Source organism: Nuphar pumila, chromosome 4 (genome assembly GCF_984573655.1).
Source record: "Nuphar pumila chromosome 4, dmNupPumi1.hap1.1, whole genome shotgun sequence".
In the NCBI taxonomy this organism is placed as follows: domain Eukaryota; kingdom Viridiplantae; phylum Streptophyta; class Magnoliopsida; order Nymphaeales; family Nymphaeaceae; genus Nuphar; species Nuphar pumila.
This window is the reverse complement of record NC_143252.1, coordinates 101,902,695-101,923,351: the sequence shown is the minus strand read 5'-3', so window position 1 is coordinate 101,923,351 and position 20,657 is coordinate 101,902,695. Positions and strand designations below refer to the sequence as shown.

The window sequence follows — 20,657 nt, the reverse complement described above, 5'->3', positions numbered from 1 at the left end:
TGAAGTATATCACAAATCATTCAAAAGCACTAGCAATCTTTAGAAGCAATGAAAAATTAGAATTAATAAAGATTGCAAAAACAAGGTTTGCTTCACATTATACTACTTTGAAACGCTTGCTTGATGTGAGGGAGAGCTTAAGGCTCACAGTAATTTCAAATAGATGGAGTGATTGGAAGCAATCATGCACGGATGAAATTATGAAAAAAAAGGTTGTTACAACAGAAACAACTGTTCTTGATGAAGAATATTGGGATTCTGTACGTTTAGCATTATTGATTACAAAACCCATCTATAAGATGATTAAATTTTGTGATCAGGAAGGCCCTATAATTGGTGAAGTGTATGAAGGCATGGACAACATGTTGGAGGAAATCAAAGACAATCTAAAAGGACAACCAGATTTATATGAAAAGATTCATAAGATTGTCTCAAATAGATGGGACAGAATGAATGTGCCTCTCCATAGTCTAGCCCACATGCTTATTCCAAAATATTACGAGTCTGAGTATCTCAAAATCCCAGCAGCAGGAGGGGTCAAACGAGTTTCTCCTGGTAAAAAATTAATTCTATCTATTTAATAAAGTTTAAAGTTAAATGATTTAATTATTTTATTATTTCATTTGCATTTCTCTTGTTATAGTTACTAAACATTTTTTTTTGCAGAAAAGGATAATGATATCTTAGACGGTGCAATGCTTGCGCTTGAAGTCATATCTTCTGGAAATGAAGAGTTATCTACACTTTATAGGTCACAACTTGTGGCTTTTGCATCAAGAAGTGGAAGATTTAGCCGAAATGCAGCACGAATAGATGCACTGAATCCTACAATGTCAGTGCTTAATTGGTGGCGTTTTTATGGTGGTGATACACCGGAGTTGAGAGCATTAGCCATTAAGGTTTTATCTCAACCTATTAGCACATCTTCTGCAGAAAGAGTGTGGAGCACCTATAGTTACATTCACAATGTTAAAAGAAATAGGCTCAATGAAGATCGTGCTGATACCTTAGTGTATATTCATTCCAATCTTCGATTGATTGACAGGTATAATTAAACTGTGTTGTACTTTTGTTTTGGTATTTTTTTTTCTCTTTTTTTATCATTGATTGTTTATTAACATTCATATTTTATATTCTTGTTATAAAAGGTGCAACAATCGCTATAAAGAAGGGCCTAGTCGAAAATGGGATATCAATCCAGAACTTCCTATTGTAGAAGAAAATACGTTGAGATTAGAGGATATGCGATGGAGAGATTTGGATGATAGTGCACAACAATCAAGCACTATTTCCAAATCCAAACATAAAGATGCACAACCAAGAGCTCCATTACCTCCAATAATTATACGTACAAATGAAGTTCAAGAGGATACAAATCAATCCATCAGAGCTAGTAGAACTGCAGATATACAAGAGCGACCATCAGTTCCTCATGGTCGGATTGATTGTTTCTTTAGCCGGAGACCTAGGCAAGGTATGTTGATATTGTGTTTTTTATATTTTAAATTATGGTTTTTGAACATTTTAACTTTTTAACGTATTCATTATAGGAAATGAAGGAATGAGCAGAAGACATGGTCGTGGAGGACAAGATGCACGTGATGATGCAGAAAGTTCGCGATCTATTGCTGACTTGAAGGGGAAGAGAAAGATGACAGATTAATGAACTCTTGAATTATTATTTTTTTTTTATGATGTAGTTGGAGTTGTCCAACTTAAAAACTTTTATGTTACTTTTTTGTCATGGTCTTATAATATTTTTTTGGTATACTTTTATTTTGAATCTTGCATGATGAAGTGAAGTAGTGGATTATGTTAATTTTAAGGTTAGACTTAGAGTTTAGAACATTGTAGCTTATAAGTTACAATTTAGAAATTTATAGCTTCTTAGGTCGCTTCCGGTTCGCTTCCTATGTCGCTTCTGAGACGCTTCCTATGTCGCTTCCGAGACGCTTCACGGTTCGCTCCTAAGTGGTCCCCCGCTTCCCGCTTCCTAAATTTTTGAAAGTGCCTCGCTTCCCGCTTCCGCTTCCCGTATCGCTTCCCGCTCCCGCTTCCTCGACTGGCAACTCTGGTCGGGACACATCAAACCAATATATCTAAAATGGAAGAAGATGGTAGCTATGTCTACCACATTTCAACCGCATATGGAAGAGGGGCCATCTACTTCCACCAATGGAGCTCTATCTCTAAGTCATATCGTGGAAGCTCTTCAACCACTTCTCAAGGGAGCAACTTTCGGGGCCGCCATGTCAACATTATCCCCTCCCAGTAAGACTTCTTGGCTTTTAGATTCGGGTATCTCCTTTCATATGACTCCAAATATCTTCTCTCTTTTCAAATATTCAAAAAATGTATCTCCATCTTTTGTTTCAACCGCGGATGGCACTTCTCTTGAAATCAAAGGGATTGAAAATTTTGAAAATTTTGAAAATCTTGAAAATCTTGAAAATCAAAGATTTTTTATTCCCAAAATTAGATTTATACCAAAACAAAATTTAGATTTGCTTTCGGTCTCTCAACTCTCGGACCATGGGTATAATATAAAATTTTCATCTAACAAATGTTGGATACATGATCGTCGGTCTGGGGAGTTGATTGGGGAAGGCTTTAGGAAGGGAGATCTATACTACGTGGATTTTCTTCAAATACCAAAGAACTTTTTTTTTAATATTGCCCAACATAAAGATATAAATGTTTGGCACAAAAGACTTAGGCATCCCAATGTCATCAAGCTTTCTTATTTACATTTTGTTAAAGATCTTTTTAAAAGTGATTTCACTTGTAATGATTGTATTTTTGAAAAATGAGAAGCTTGCCTTTTGAACAAAGATTTATGCTTACAATCATTTGAACTTGTTCATTCGGATGTATGAGGACCGACACCCGTTATATCAAAAGGAGGGTTTGCATATAATGTTATTTTTGTTGATGATTACTCTAGATATTGTTGGATATAGATTCTTAAACATAAACATGAAGTTTTTGCATCATTTAAAGCATATTACATGATGATTAAAAAATAATTTAATAGAAACTTAAAGATTCTTAGAACCGACCCTGGAGGTGAGTATCTTTCAAATGAGTTCAAAAATTATCTTGAAAATTATAGAATTGTTCATCAAAAGTCTTGTCCAAAAACACCTCAACAAAATGATTTAGCTGAAAGAAAACATAGACATATTATTGAAACCACTAGAGCATTACTTATTTCTCAAAACATTCCAAAAAGATTTTGGGCAGAGGCGGCCCTTGCATCCGTTTATCTTATAAATTGTCTTACATTCAAAAATTTAAATAAAATTTTACCTTTTGAAATATTATATCAAAAAGAACTCGACTACAATAGATTGAGAATTTTTAGATGCAAATGTTTTGTTCTTAAGGATAAAAATGACAAACTCTCACCAAAAGTCATTCATTGTGCATTTCTTGAATATTCCGAAACTCAAAAAGAGTTTCGATGTTATGATATTAAGAATGACAAATTAACCTTCTTGGAAAACATTAGTGGTTTTAAAAAATGTGAACCTCATGAAAAAAATGTTTGACTATTCTTTCTTGTTTGAATTATTGTCTAGAAATGATGATATTTCTAGTGATGATAAATTCACATATAATGATCTTAGTGATAATAAAGTATAAGAAAATAACAACTCTTCTCATCAATCTACCGATCATCATATTGAAGAAAGAGCGTCTAGTGATCCTATCCCTTATAAACAGAGATAAAAGCATTTTTAGAAGTGCAATTAAAACATATAGTGAATCTACCTCTTCACAAGAGATAAACCCTCGAAGAACCGAAATGACTAGAAAAGTTCCTTTTAGGTTTATATTCTATGAATCATTTTCACCTAGATATAGAGCTGGTCTTAGCGTCATTCACTCATATATGGAACCTAAAAACTTTGAGAAGGCCAAGAAGAGTGTTGAATACAGAGAAGCTATGGATAATGAATTTAGAGCTCTTAGAAAAGCTAAGACATGAGAATTTCAAAATCTTCCTAATGGAAAAAAAAAACTATAGGGTGTAGATGGGTTTTCAAAGTCAATACCAAGAACGATGGATCTCTTGAAAGATACAGGTCCCGCTTAGTTGCCAAAGGATATAATAAAAAATATGGAATAGACTATGATGAGACATTTGCCCCTCTTACGTGTATGATTACTGTTAGATGTCTCATTATCATTGCTTCAATTAAAAAATGAAACATTTATCAAATGGATGTCAAAAATGTTTTTTTTAATAGTGATCTTAACGAAGAAGTGTATATGGATGCCCTTCCAGGTATGAAGATTCCTAAAGATAAAGTGCTTCACCTACGAAAAGCTCTTTATAGTTTAAAACAAGCTCCCAAGACTTGGTATGATAGATTTAATAATGTAATGTTGAAAATTATTTTTTCTTCATGTTTTACTGACAACCTTGTTTATCAGAAAATCCAATGCAGGGATAGTAATTTTATTATTGTATGTTGAGGATATGCTAATAACAGGTAACAATACTAAAGGAATTAAGAGCATGAAATCTATTCTAAAAGATAAATTTGAAATGTCGGACTTGGAATTCCCAACATATTTTTTAGGAATTGAAGTTACTAATTTTCATAGAGGTTATTTTTTATCTCAAACTAAACTTGCATTTGAGATTATTGACAGGTCAGGAATTACAGATGATAAAATCTGTGAAACTCCTAAAGTAGTAGAAACAAAGATAAAAATTGATGATGGGATTCTTCTAAAATACCCCACCCCTTACAGGCAACTTGTTGGATCTCTAATGTATCTAAGTATCATTAGACCTGATATTTAACATGTTCATATTGCAAGCCAATTCCAACATGCGCCTACATCAGTTCATATGAGTGCAATTTTGTGAATCATCAGATATATAAATGAATCTTTGAATAAGAAAGTATTACTATCTTCATCTTCTGAATTAAATTTAATAGCTATACTGACTCTGACTGGGAAGGTGACCCAAATAACCGTCACTCTACCACTGGTTTTTGTGTGTTTCTAGGAGAATCATTAATCTCATGAAGATGAGAGAAACAACAAAAAGTGTCCTTATCATCTACTGAAGCCGAATACCGAGTCATGGCAACTACTACTTGAAAAAGGTACAAGGAAACCTTTTACCCGATCCAAATTATGTACAGGAGGATCCGACCCGATCTGGATTATGCACGGTACAGTGTAATTGTAACATTGTAACCTTTTCTTTTAATCGGGTCTGGATACACCAGACCCGGATCCACTCCCTTGTAATGTAAAATAAATACAAAGTTTTACAGAAATCGTGACTGCCGCAGGCCCCCTTTCTCGCATTCTTCTCTTCGTCTCTCTCTCTCTCTCTCTCTCTCTCTCTCTCTCTCTCTTCCCAATACAGGTGCAGGATGGAATTCTAACATGGTATTAGAGCTCAGATCTGTCTGAGGGCAAAAAAAGGTTCCGGTAGGTGCGACAATCGAAGTTTTGAGGTTTTCTCGTTCCTTCCTCTTTTCTACTCTTCCCCTTTTTCTTTCTTCCCTTATTCTTATCTAATTTTCTGATTCTTTTTGTGTACCCACGTCTCACGTGGGGTTACTTCTCTCTTGATCTGAGGTTCACGTGAACTCAGCCCTTGAAAAAAAAAATGAGTGGTTGTATTTCACGTGAATCGCTGAAATCGATTCACGTGAATCGATGCGATTCACGTGAAACATCAGACCAATCGCGTGCCCTATTTAATTCATTTTTGTTTGATATCACCTGTTTGAACTTCTTTATTGCTATCGTTTGTTCAATCTCCTCCACACATCTATTTCTACATATTCAAATGTATTCTTGTTGAGTTGCTTTCTCCCTGTTTATCCCTTGCTGCTTGTCTAAAAATATATTTAAAGTTTTTTTTTTTGCTAATTGTCTGAAAACACATTTAACGTGGGAAAAGTCTTCTCTCACGTCAATACCATCTTTCTGGAGTGCATAAAAGGGGAGGGGTTCAGTCTCTCTATTCCCTGATTCTGACAGCAAAAAAAAAGGGCTGAGCATTGTGTGAGAACTCTTGCACTTCGTGAACACTCTTATTGAACTTCACTCTCTATGGATCCTTATTCCTCTCAATCAAATCTCTCTTCAAGTTTTCTCAACCAACTCGTTTCTGAAAAGTTGAATACCTCAAACTTCTTGATTTGGAAGAGACAAATCATTCCTTTTATAAGGAGCCAAGGTCTCTTAGGTCACCTGGATGGAACCACTCCAGTCCCACCAGAATTTGTTCCGAGGGAAGAGAAAGATGATCAAGGGGCGAGTTCGATCGTGTATGTAAAAAATATAGAATTTCTCAATTGGGAAAGAAAAGATCAATCAGTTGTTACATACATCACCTCAACCTTGTCTCAAGAGGTACTTGTTGTCATTCCCGACAATTGTACAACACAACTCTGAGAACGACTGGTTGAGACGTATTCACATGTTTCTCAAGCAAAGATGATTTTTCTAAAAAGGGAATTTCAGTTGTTAAGAAAAGACTTCATGACTATCATAGAATATTTGAACAAGATAAAAATCATCAGAGATCAACTTGCAGTTATAGGATGTGCCGTAAATGACAATGACATGGTGCAACAAACTCTAAGTGGATTGGGATCTGACTACAATATGAGTCACTTCACTATTGTGCCTTCCTATTCTTCCTACCTTTGATGAGCTACGAGCCAAATTGATCCAGTATGAAATGACTCTGAAGGGATTATTTGAAGAAAGTCACACTCATCCAAATTTTCAAGAAGTTTTTGCCACAGGTGTGACTTATGGTAGAGGACGGGGACGAGGAGAACAAGGGCGAAGTGGATACGGAGGGCATGGTCTACTTCCCACTCCAAACATGTTAGCTCATGAGCAGGGACCAAGATCCATCCCTACTTGCTTCTTTTGTAACAAAAAGGGGCATATCAAGGCGAACTGTTGGCACAATCCAGAGAATAAAGGAAATGGTCCACAAACAGAAACTAAAAGAAGATTCACAAATACTAGAGACAGTGGAGAGATTAAAGATTTGCTGATATCTGCCTTGTCAGAGTTGAAATTGAAGCAGAGTGATGAAGGCACTTGGTTTGTTGACTCAGGGGCAGCGACTCATGTGACAGGCGATGCAGGTAAAATTTCTAACCCTATTCCTTATTTTGGAAAAAGTAAGATTGTCACTGGAGATGGATCCCACCATCCTGTTTCTCATGTTAGAAAAACTGTCATTCCCATGTCACATTCAACTCTTATTCTTTCTGATGTTTTGCATGCTCCTGACATCAAGAAAAATATTGTCTCTGTTTCTAAACTTATTGATGATAATAATGCCTCAGTTGAATTCACTCCCTTCTCTGTGAAGGTCAAGGACCTACACACGATGGAAACATTCGCTGAAGGAAAGAGACAAGGCAATATGTATGTCTTTGAAGAAGCTATATGTCATATTGTCTACCCGGTTCATTTGAATTCGAAATCTTCACTAGAGTCATGTTCATCCTCTTCTGCTAATGTTTTTAGAATTTCTGAATGTAATAAGCCATTCTTGTGGCATAGTCGATTAGGACATTGTGGGAGTCATTTCATTGAAAAACTTGTTTCAAATAATCTCATTCCAAAAGAAAGTCTCAATTGGGTTGAGAGCAGTCATAAGTGTTCCAGTTGTCTTTCATGCAAGAGTCATGTATTGCCTTTCCATTCCATTAATAAGAGAGCTTCAAAACCTTTTGAGATAATTTGTTCTGATGTATGGGGACCCGCTCCAATTGTCTCTGGATCCGGGAGCAGATATTATCTAATTTTTTTTATAACTATTCTCGATACACTTGGATATATTTCATGAAAAATAAGTCGGAAGTCTTCTCTCTGTTTCAAAATTTTCTTTTAGTCAAAAATCAATTTTCCGAGTCCATTCAATTTTTCCAATGTGATGGAGGTGGGGAGTTCTCATCCCGTGATTTTATTTCTTTTCTTCGAAATAACGGAATAGGAAGAAGGGTATCCTGCCCTCACACCCCTTAACAGAATGGATTGCTGAACGAAAACATAGGCATATTGTTGAAAGTCTCATGAGTATGCTTCATGACAGTAATCTATCAATCTACCTATGGACAAAGGCTTTTTATTCTGCCGTGCATGTGATAAATAGATTGCCTGTGGTTATTCTGGAAAATAAGTCCCCTTATCACCGTCTTTTTGGAGTTCATCCCAGCTATCAGGATCTGCGTGTTTTTGGGTGTGTTTGCTACGTGCATATTGATCAGTCCTTGAGAAACAAGTTCGAGGACAAGGCTCAAAAGTGCAGATTTGTGGGATATGCAGATGACTACAAAGGATATAGATGTTATGATCCCACCAACAAACGCATCAGAACCTCAAGAAATATTATTTTTGATGAACAAAATTTTGATCACGGAGCCGACACAACGAATATGCCAACTGAAGTTTATTATCCTTAGCTGAGCTCAGAACTTTTTGTTGGTTCCAATGAAGATTGTTCCTCAGACTGCGTACAACAAGTAAAAGAGATGTTTGAGAACACTGGGACGTCAGAATCACAGAATGGAGTGGAAGTATCGGGCATATACAAAGGCATCGTCTATTCTAGGCAGAGACCGACAGCATCAAGTCACTCAGACCATGTCTCAGTCGTCAATCCTATTCTTGAGGTCAGAAAATCAAATCGCATACGACATCCTATTGACAGGTGGGTTAGCTATAACAACTTCTCCCTGGATCTTCAATTGTTTTTAACTGCCATCAATAAGGAAGATGAGCCCATTATGTACTATCAGGCAGCTACTTCTACCAAATGGGTAGAAGCCATGAATGATGAAATGCAAGCCTTGTATGAATGTGGAACCTGAAAAGTTGTTCCCAGACCACCAGAAATGTTGTCGGATGTAAATGGGTCTATAAAATAAAGTACAAGCCAGATGGAACCATTGAACGATATAAGGCAAGGCTTGTGGCAAAAGGATTCACTCAAGAAGCAGGGCAAGACTATGATGAGACCTTTAGTCCAGTTGTAAGAATGGGAACAATTCGAATTATCATTTCTCTGGCTGTTGAACATGGATGGAAGTTGAGTCAACTTAATGTGAAAAATGCATTCTTGCATGGGGATTTGAAGGAGGAAGTATACATGGAACAACCCCCTGGATATCAAGAACAAAATTGTAAATCCCATGTGTGCAGGTTAAAAAGGGCTATCTACGGTCTGAAGCAAGCATCTCGCTCCTAGTTTGATAGCTTATCGCTGGAGATTCAGAAACATGGATTTTCACGTTCCATGCTAGACCACTCATTATTTATTTTTAGAAGCCAGTCTGTGACCACTCTATTATTAATCTACGTCAATGATATTATCATCACGGGAAACTCTGCGGGCCACATTCAAGAAGTTAAAGACTTACTAGGTCAGAGGTTCAAAATGAAAGACCTTGGAGTTTTGCGTTATTTTCTTGGTGCAGAAGTCGATAACCAGGCTCATCGCTTGACACTCACTCAGCACAAGTACACCATAGATGTTCTCAGCAAGGCAGGCATGAAAGACTGCAAACCTCTAGGAACTCCGAGTGTGCTTCATCAAAAACTTAGTACTCATGATGGAGATCTATGTGATGACTCCACTAGCTATCGAAGCATAATAGGAATATTGCAGTACCTCACTTTTACTAGACCTGATATTGTTTATTCAGTCAATCAAGTGTCTCAATTCATGCATGCGCCACGTACTGGACATATGGAAGCGGTCAAGAGGATCCTTAGATATCTGAGAGGGACTATTGGGGATGGATTGACATATTCACCACAGTCATATGGCAAAGATGAGCACGAACTTACTGTGTATTGTGATGCAGATTGGGCAGGAAATCCTGACGAACGAAGGTCTACATCAGGATATTGTGTCTTCGTTGGAAGAAATTTAGTTTCTAAGAGTAGCAGAAAACAAAAAGCTATCGCTAGATCAAGCACTGAGGCTGAGTACAGATCTATGGCTTCTGCTGCTGCCGAAGTCACATGGGTCAGGCATCTACTAACAAAAGTAGGAGAAAAGATATCCCACACTACCTTGTTGTGTAACAATCAAAGTGCTATCAGCATGTCATTCAATCCAGTACATCACAGTCGTGCTAAACACATTGAGATCGACCAACACTTTGTGAGACAGAAGGTTGAAGAAAAGGAGATTGAGCCTGAGTTCGTCAGTACTGAAAGACAAGTTGCTGACATATTTACAAAAGGGTTAACAAAGGATCGTTTTTGGATGCTTAAAAGCAAATTGTTCATGGTCCAAAACCATGATCAACTTGAGGGGGGGTGAAAAAGGTACAAAGAAACCTTTTACCCGATCCAAATTATGTACAGGAGGATCTGACCCGATTTGGATTATGTACAATACAATGTAATTGTAACATTGTAACCTTTTCTTTTAATTGGATCTGAATACACCAGACCTGGATCCACTCCCTTGTAATGTAAAATAAATACAAAGTTTTAGGTCACGATTTCTATTTAGAAATCGTGACTGCCGCAGGCCCCCTTTCTCGCATTCTTCTCTTCGTCTCTCTCTCTCTCTCTTCCCAATACAGGTGCAGATGGAATTCTAACACTACCATGGAGATTGTCTGTATTCGTCAGGTACTAGAAGACATAGGGATTCATGTTCAAGGGCCCACGAAGTTGTGTTGTGATAACAAGAGCACAATCTATATTGCCAAAAATCACACATTTCATGAGCGCACCAAGCATATCGAGATAGAGTGCCACTATGTTAGAGAATAATATTTGAAGAGAGTTATACACCTTCCTTATGTAACATCGAAATATCAATTGGCGAACTTCTTCACTAAGGCGCTCTGTTCTCCTAGATTCTGTAATGAAATATGCGGAAAAGCAAAGAGTGCACTAAGCACTTACAACATCTACTAATGAACAAACAAAGAAGGGCTAATACCCAAACCCACAAGAGACAACACAACATAAAAATATAAATGCCTCTTATTGAAAGAGAGAGAGCTCTCATGAGTGAAAAATACAAGAGGGGTTCACCCCTATTTATACACAAGAGAAGGAGAGGGAGAGGGCCAAGAGGCCTTAAAAGGAGAGCCACCTAGGGGGCTCCCCATATAGTCGTTGGGAGCCCCCAACGGTCACAAATGTGACCGTTGGGGGCCCCATCGACTACATGGTGGGGCCCCTTTTGTGTGAGCAAAAAACAAAAAATAAAAAATAGGTTTTACAAAAAATAAAGAGAAAAATGAAATAAGAAAAACAAGTACCCCTATCGGGTACTTGTGAAATGACAGAAATACCCCTATCGGGTATTATATATATATATATAAATATATATATATATATGAATTACATATATTTTAACACCCTCCCTCAAGCTTTACGGGGATATAACCGAAAGCTTGTTAAGGAGAAACAAAAACCGAGGAGCCGCAAGAGCCTTAGTGAAGAAGTCCGCCAACTGGTACTTTGATGTGACGTAAGGTAGTACTATAGTTCCTCTTAGGTATTCATCCCGAACGTAATGGCAGTCCATCTCAATATGTTTAGTACGCTCATGGAAGGTGTGATTGCTTGCAATATAGATTGCGCTTTTGTTGTCACAACACATCTTCGAAGGAGTAGAGATGACAATGCCCATATCACTGAGGAGGCTTCTTAGCCACACAAGTTCCATGGTTGTAGTGGCCATAGCACGATATTCTGCTTCCGTCGAGGACAATGATACTTTGTGTTGCTTCTTGCATCTCCACGAAATCATAGAGTCACCTAAGAAAACACAAAAACCGGTAGTTGAGACACGGTCATTGGGATTTCCTACCCAATCTGCATCAGTATAAGCAATTAAATCAAGTGACGAGGCAGAAGAAAGAAAAACTCCCTTAGTTATGGTATTTTTGATATATCTGACAATCCTTAAGACTGCACTCATGTGCACGGTTGTAGGTGCATGTTGAAACTGACTGACAGAGTGGACGGCATGAGCAATGTCTGGCCGTGTGATGGATAGGTAGGTTAGAGACCCAACAAGTTGCTGGTAGGGAGTAGGATCCTCGAGAGGTGTTCCATCTTCCAACCTTAATTTTGCATTGATGACTTCAGGGGTTTCTATCTTCTTGTCATCGGAGATACCCGATTTGGAACAGATGTCAGCAGCAAGTTTCATCTGAGAGAGAATATACCCTCGAGGAGAGTACGCCACTTCAATTCCTATAAAATATCTTAAGAAACCAAGGTCAGACATATCAAAATTTTCTTTCAAAACCTTTTTAATATCATTAATGCCTTGCTCATCACTTTCTGTGATGATCATATCATCAACATAAAGTAGTAAAATAACTACAGAAGACCCTGCACTTTTCACAAACAAAGCAGTGTCAGTATAACATGAACGAAAATTTAAACTTGTCATTACATTACTAAATCTATCATGCCAAGCCTTTGGAGCTTGTTTTAAACCATACAATGCCTTTTTAAGTTTAAGAATTTTATTTTTACCAATACATACTCCTGGTGGGGGATCCATGTAAACTTCTTCATTTAATTCGCCATTTAGAAATGCATTCTTAACATCAAGTTGATAGATAGGCCATTTCTTCACAGACGCAATAGCAATAAGAGTCCTAACACTAGTCATTCTAGCAACAGGTGCGAAGGTTTCTTCATAATCTATACCATATTCCTGAGCATATCCTTTAGCTACTAATCGTGCTTTATAACGTTCTAATGAACCATCACTCTTGGTTTTAATTTTGAAGACCCATCTACATCCTATTGATTTCTTTCCAGTGGGTAACAAAGTTATTTCCCAAGTTTTTGCTTTTTCAAGGGCACTAAGCTCTAAGTTCATGGCTTCAACCCATTGGGGAATATTTTTGGCCTCATTATAGTGTGAAGGTTCATGAAATGAATGCAACGCAATTAGACATGCTCTATATCTAGGAGTTAGGGACTCATAGGAAACAAACCTATTTGGAGGATTGGCGATCCGACTGGATCTCCTTAAAGATGTTTCTTCAATGTCGGATCCTTGAGAGTATTTTTCTAAGGCACTTATCTGAGTTTGTTGACCACGCCTAACATATGTTTGGATTGGTCTATTATTCTCATCTATAGCATTATCAAGAGGAATTTCCTCTAGGTCATTCAAAGACTCATTAGAGATTTCCTCTTCTTGAGGAGTCTCATCTTCTTGAGATAGAAGATCAAATAAAAAAGTATATTCACTTTCGTCAATATCTTTAGTTTTCTCAAAACCATTTTCATTTTCCAAAAATGTTACATCTTTGGATACATAGAGTTTGTTATTTTTTAAGTCAAAACATCTAAAACCCTTTTGATTTTCTCCATAACCCAAGAAAACGCATTCAATAGCTTTAGGAGATAATTTGTCCCGTTTATGAGTAAGGACAAAACATTTACATCCAAAAACTCTTAATCTATTGAAGTCTGGTGTTCTTTCAAATAGTTTTTCGTATGGAGATGTATTTTGTAAGGATGAAGATATCATTCTATTTATTAAATAAGTTGAGGTTAAGGCCGCTTCGGCCCAAAAATTCTTTGGAATTTCTTTGGAAATAAGGAGTGTCCTAGTGGTTTCCATGATATGTCTATGCTTTCTTTCGGCCAAGCCGTTTTGTTGGGGAGTCCTAGGACACGATCTTTGATGACAAATCCCATTTACTTCTAAATAGTTTTGAAATTCATTTGATAAATATTCTCCACCCGAATCGGATCTAAGAGTAGAGATATTACTTGAAAATTGATTTTTAACTATCATATGAATTTTTTTGAAAAACTCAAAGACTTCGGATTTTAAATTGAGAAAGTAGATCCATACATACCTAGTGTAGTCATCGATGAAAGTGACATAATAGGAGTACCCTCCTTTAGACATGACGGGGGAAGGACCCCAAACATCCGAATGGACTAACTCAAAAGGTCTTTTGGATACAAAAGTTCGGTTTGGAAAAGGAGTAGATTTCATTTTGCCAAAAATACAATTCTTGCAAACAAAATGTTTCTCATTACAAAATTTCTTTCCAAATGGAAATGAGTACATTTTTGAGAAACTTGGATGTCCAAGTCTTTGATGCCAAATATCAATATTTTTATCTTGGACATGGTTACAAAAGGAGTTAATGGGGAGTTTCAAGTTGCTCATGTAATAGAGATCTCCCCTTCTATGGCCTTGCCCAATCAGCTTCCCAGACCGGAGATCCTGTATAGAGCAATCCTTAGTTGAGAAGGAGATTTTACATCCATGATCGCATATTTGAGCAACAGAGAGGAGATTTAAATTAAGTTGAGGTACAACTCTCACGTTTGGCACAAAGAAGTCTTTTGAAAAATTTAAGGTTCCAAAACTTTTAACTTGTAAAGATGTACCATCGGCAGTTGAAACATACGAGTTTTTAAAGTTATTACATAAATCGGAAAGCTCATTTTCAAGGGGGGTCATATGAAAGGAAGCTCCAGAGTAAAGGATCCAAGACGACATACCTGGAGGAGAGGAGGAAGCTACGGCGGCACCCGAAGTTGATGGAATCTTGAGTAGAGTTTGTAGTGCCTCCGATAGTTGAGCAAGAGAAAAAGAGTCCGTTCCTTTGATTGCTTCCTCTTTCTTTTGAGTAGCTTCTTCAACGGAAGCAACTTTATTTTTTGGTGCTTCATTCAACTTAGGGCAATTAGGTCTTATATGACCCGGTTCTTGACAATGATGGCAAATGGCTTTTCTATAGTTGCCATTATAGTTATTTTGCCTTCCAAAATGTGGAGGTTTTCATATGGTTGCCGGGTTTTGATACGGCCAAGACATCATTTCCTCCTTTAATCATGCCAAGACGGGTTTCTTCTTGGCATATTTCGGCTATGGCATCTTCCAAGGGAAGAGGCTTTGATCTATGTAGGAGGGAGGATCTAACTTGTTCATATTCGGGCCTAAGCCCATGTAAAAATTGGAAAAAGTATTCTTTTTCCATTTGTTCTCTCCTTAATTCCACATCTATACTAGAAACCCATTTTGGTTCTAGTAAGGATAGCTCATCCCATAGAGGGCCAAGAGTGCTAAAGTAGTCCCTAACACTCATTTCTCCTTGCTTGATAGTCCGGATTTTTTCTTGAAGAAAGAATTGACGAGCAAGGTCTTTTTGTGTAAACATACCTTTCATGAAGAACCATGCTTCATTTGCCATCCTAAATTTGGCAATGTTGGCGCAAATCTTGAGCTCCACATTATTCATGAACCAAGCAAGAATCTTGGCATGCTTACTCTCCCAATCTTCTATTTTAGATTGGTGATCTTCAATGGCCTTCATGCGGGCATCTCCTTCAAGAGCTTTTTCTTGATCGCCTTCCATCTTAGTTGGAGTTGTGGTTCCGGAATGGTACCCATAACGTATCCCCAAAGCTTTTTCCCTTTGAGGTTGTTTTCCATGGCGGCGGCCCACATCATGTAGTTGGAACCATTGAGCTTGAAGGAGAGATCAATCTTTTGTTCTCCTTCCATAATAACCACTCACAAGAGAATACCAAGAAGAGAGAAACAAAACAAAAAACAAATATAGCTACACCACTAGCTATATTAAAAAGAAGAGCAAACACAAGGCTCTGATACCATGTAATGAAATATGCGGAAAAGCAAAGAGTACACTAAGCACTTACAACATCTACTAATGAACAAACAAAGAAGGGCTAATACCCAAACCCACAAGAGACAACACAACATAAAAATATAAATGCCTCTTATTGAAAGAGAGAGAGCTCTCAAGAGTGAAAAATACAAGAGGGGTTCACCCCTATTTATACACAAGAGAAGGAGAGGGAGAGGGCCAAGAGGCCTTAAAAGGAGAGCCACCTAGGGGGCTCCCCATGTAGTCGTTGGGAGCCCCCAACGGTCACAAATGTGACCGTTGGGGGCCCCATCGACTACATGGTGGGGCCCCTTTTGTGTGAGCAAAAAACAAAAAATAAAAAATAGGTTTTACAAAAAATAAAGAGAAAAATGAAATAAGAAAAACAAGTACCCCTATCGGGTACTTGTGAAATGACAGAAATACCCCTATCGGGTATTATATATATATATATATATAAATATATATATATATATATATGAATTACATATATTTTAACAGATTCAACTTTCAGTCATTTCGCCCTAAGTTTGAGGGGAGGTGTTAAATTATATATATATATATATATATATATATATATATATATATATATATATATATATATATATACTCTTTCTATTGTAATACCCACTAGGGGTAAATATGTCTTTTCCCCTTTTCACGCACTTTTCTTTTCTTTCTTTTTCCTTTTATTTTTATTCTTTTTCTTTTTTCTTTTTTTGTCTTGTAGCCATGGAGGGGCCCACCTCATAGGAACGTTGGGCCCCTCCAACGGTCAATAATATGATCGTTGGAGGAGCTCCAATGTTCACATGAGGGAGCCCCTCCAAGGGTCATCTCTTGTTATAAATAGGGCTCTTCCCCTTTATAAATCCTTAAGCTTTTAGGAAAAGCTCTTCACTATTCAATAAATATTATATTTCATTAATATGCCTTTGTGCATTTGTGATCTCTTCTATGTGTTGTGCCTTTGAGCAAACTTATTTCAAGTGTTCATCTTGTGCCTTTGTGCACGCATTAAGTATTAAGCATTTAGTATTTTTGTACACTTTGTCTCTTTGAAGACGTTTTCACAATGATATGCCTAAGAATACGGTATTGACTATGTTGAAATATTTGCCCCTGTAAAAAGAATGACTACCGTTAGAATTCTCATAGTCATAGCTTCTGTTAAGAAGTGGCCAATTTATCAAATGGATGTTAAAAATGTATTTTTAAATAGTGACTTAAAAGAAAAAGTATATATGGATCCACCTCCCCCCGTTATAATGTTCTTAAGGGAAAAGTGTTATGCCTTAGAAAAACTTTGTATGGTCTTAAACAAACTCCAAATGCTTGGTATGATGGTTTTAGTTTTGTTATGCCTAAATTTGGATATACTTCTAACACTGCTTTGTTTGTTAAGAATTTTGTTACAGGTATTGTTACTTTATGTTGATGATAGATAAACAGAGAGTAGATCAAGTTAAATTTATTTTTAAGCAAAAATTTGAAATGAGTGACCTTGGTTTTCTCATATTTTTCTTAGGCCATGTTTGGAAGAGAGAAAAACTCTCATAAGAAAAGAAAGTTTTGCCTATGAGAAGTTTTTCAAAAGAAAGTTTTTCGCTTGTTTGTGTAGCATGAGAAAAAATAGAGTGGAAAAATGTGAAAAAATGAGAGAGAGGAGGAGGGTGGTGGTGAGATGGATGATGGTGGTGATGGTGTGTGGTGGTGAGATGGGTGGTAGGGAGTGTAAAAATAAATTCTCTTGGTAGGAAACATTCATCTACCCCCTCTCATCGAGGAATGTTTCCTATCAAAAAGTGCATTTTTTAGAAAAACTCTCTCAGCAAAAGTCTCTCTCATTTGAAAAAGTCAAAAAATCAGTACAAATTTTCCATTTTGCATCACTTTTCCTACATTTTTCTCGCTTTCAAATGTGCCCTTAGGGATTGAGGTTGCATATTCTCCTAGAGGGTATTTGTTGTCTCAATCCAAGTTTACAACACAAATTATTGACAAGTATGAAATTATTGATGACAAAAGAGTAGATACTCTTGAAGTGATAAATACAAAGATGAAAATTGATGATGGAGAACCTCTGAAAGATCCTACTCTATATAGACAAATGATTGAAGCATTGACATAATAGACTATTACCAGACCAGACATAGCACATGCAATTCACAAGGCCAGTCAATTTCAGCACTCTCCTACCTCTTACAGATGAGTGTTGTGATGCATATTATTAGATATTTGAAAAATTCTACTTTTAAAAGATTATTTTTCTCTTCGTCTTCCCCTCTTAGTTTAATAGCTTATTCTGACACTGATTGGGGAGGAGACACAAATGATTGACGCTCAACTACTCGTTTCTGTATTTTTTAGGAGATTCCCTTATATCATGAAAATGTAAAAAGCTACATTGCTAGAAATCACACTTTTCATGAGCGCACTAAACATATTGATATGGACTGTCATTATGTTTGTGAAAAAATTCTGAAAACTATTTCATTATCGTATGTAAATTCAGAATATCAGCTCGCAGACTTCTTCACAAAAGCATTGCCTTTCCCAAGGTTTCATTTCCTGTAAGTTTAAGGGAGAGTGTTAAATGTAAACATATATATGTTTATATATATAGTTTTGTACATTTTTTGTATATTCAAAGTTTAGGGGTATTTTAGTCTTTTTATATATATAACAGAAATAAGTATTTTTCTATTTTTATTTTTCTATTTTTATTTTTCTATTTTTTTATTGTTTTTATTATAATTATTCCTAGCCTCATGGGCTTTTTGGGAATATTGATAGAGTCATTGGGACTCTACCCAACGACTAAAATTCTAGTCATTGGGTAGGTCCCATCGGCTCTCTAAGAGCCTCTTGTGTATATAAAAAGGGGTCTACCCCTCTCTCATTTATAACATTCTCAAAGGGATTATTCCCCAATAATATCCATTATTTTTATGAGTGTTCTCAGCCCTTGTGGCTCATTCTTGTGTTTTAATGTATTGACCCATAAGATGACATATTCTCTAAGTGTTCTCCTGCCCATAAGTGGCACATCAAGGCGTATACTTTTCTTCGTGACATAAATTAGAAACAATCTAACGGTTTAGATAAGGGAGTAGAGCACCGTATTATTACTATATATAATTAATTCTATGGTGCTCTGCACCTATACCCACCTAGTAGAAACCATAGATGTAAGTTGCATCTTCTCAATCAAACTTCCTAGATGCATTCAGCATGATTTATTTGATAAGACTCATGCTTTGGATTATGTTTTTTTGGATACAAAAATAAGGTTTTTCAAGTCATAATTTTTAATACATTATGAGCCATCAATTTTTGAAGGTCTCAAAAAACCAACATGTATGTCACAATCACGGGATTCAAAACTTGTTTTCTACTAAAAAAACATGGAGATCATATCTATAGGGTCGGATCAACAAAAAAGCTCAAGAAATTAAATCTTCTATTAGGTGGAACTCGTAGGAGTATATATAAAGGGTAAGTCTCTGGTGCGGATGTGCATATGATATCAACTCATGTTTTTTTAAGCGAATTTAACCTTACAGATATGATCTACATTGTCTGTTTGGTGGGGAACAACTTTTGAACCATCAGAATCTAGTGTGTGCAGGATTTTCTGGTGAGTCAAAAATCAATGGCCAGAAATGCACCGAATTTTCATGACTTGAACAAAAATTATGTTGAAAAACCACAATCCAAGGACTGAGCTCTAACAAATTGACTACGATGAACACATTTGTAGGGTTAGATTGGGTCGCAACAACTTGCACATGAGTTTCAACTCATTGATACCTTATGCACAAACACACACACATATATATATATATGCACCAATAAAGTCAGCCAACCAGCTACCCTGTGGACAGGTCAGAGACACAAAATACTATTGCTAAGTAAAGTTACCCCAAGACTTAAAAGGAGCTCCTTCTCCAACCATATTACACCTGGAACATCATCATAATCATAATTATCATCATGATGCATGCTTCATGGGGTTGGCCTACTATGGCTTGATTAAACAGATGATTATTTATGTGCTTTATTCTGAAGCTTCCAGCCACACAACCCAATGTATGAAAACGCCTTGATAGACAAGCTATTTGATATTTTATCCAGCTTATAAAAGCATATTTTGAGATGAGCAATCCCCCCAGAACATTGAAATCATGATGGCATACGATTCATCCTTGTTTTCTCTACTGGATATGGTGTTTGGTGGGCTCCCGAGAGTCTTCTAAGGTATCTGGATATCTTTTACTCGTAAAACAACACCAGCCATGGTGACCATTTCTTAAATTAGGGGTTCCAAGCTGTTCACGTCCGATTCTGTATGATCTACACACTTGCATGCAGATTCCAAAGCACTTTTCCTATACAGCCACAAAAAAATCCCCATCCTCACTATGCTACGTTGATTGAGACAAGATTGCTGGATCCCCTAGAATATTGAATTCATGATCACCGGATCAAGTCTGCCTAAAAATGAAAGTCATCAGGCTATATCAAGAATGTGTCTTGATATTTTGCACTCGTTAATACTTCAATAACTTAAAGGCTTTATCTAATGAGGTACAAAAGCCTGAAACATGGCAAAATAACTTGAGGCGATTAAAAAGAAATGGGATTTGAATCATTAATGACAGAAAATGCAAAATCATGATTCTTGTACATAATTGTACCTGTGAATGAGAGAAATGAAGGGCAACAATTGATATGCAAGCCAAGCCCGTTATGAGAATACAAGTTCCCAACAGTAGACCATCAGATGGTGGTCTTCCCATCCACCACTGCAGAGCTTCAAAAATTGTCTCCCTGCAGAACCAGGCAGACACAGCAATAATACCAGCATGCGTGAAGCCTTGCCATACTGCCATTCTAGAAGCTGATTTTGACTTGTCTCTGCAAGACAGGAAAGCCAAACAAACAGAAAATTAAATGAAAGGGTAACTAAGTGGATAGACTTAGTTTGCCACG

At 36.8% G+C, this 20,657-nt stretch overlaps 2 protein-coding genes across 2 annotated transcripts in view; one reads left to right on the top strand and one right to left on the bottom strand.

The window, feature by feature from the left end:
* The window catches only part of LOC149840356 (uncharacterized), a 46,029-nt gene that overhangs the window by 12,541 nt on the left and 12,831 nt on the right, over window positions 1-20,657 (bottom strand). Inside the window, exon 3 of the mRNA XM_090003113.1 lies at window positions 20,363-20,582. Coding sequence (XP_089859239.1) covers window positions 20,363-20,582 — 220 coding nt within the window. The remainder of the gene's footprint in view (window positions 1-20,362; window positions 20,583-20,657) is intronic.
* Window positions 570-1,801, top strand: LOC149840357 (uncharacterized). Its single transcript, XM_090004408.1, has 3 exons — window positions 570-1,045; window positions 1,149-1,474; window positions 1,551-1,801. The coding sequence occupies exons 1-3, from the start codon at window positions 696-698 to the stop codon at window positions 1,661-1,663; spliced, it is 789 nt and encodes a 262-aa protein (XP_089860534.1). The 5' UTR covers window positions 570-695; the 3' UTR covers window positions 1,664-1,801.

Excerpts from the sequence above, each read along its gene's own strand:
- LOC149840357 (XM_090004408.1), top strand. The coding sequence starts at position 696 with ATGCTTGCGCTTGAAGTCATATCTTCTGGAAATGAAGAGTTATCTACA. Across the intron at positions 1,046-1,148 it reads AATCTTCGATTGATTGACAG|GTGCAACAATCGCTATAAAG; the intron begins GTATAATTAAAC and ends TTGTTATAAAAG. Across the intron at positions 1,475-1,550 it reads TAGCCGGAGACCTAGGCAAG|GAAATGAAGGAATGAGCAGA; the intron begins GTATGTTGATAT and ends TATTCATTATAG.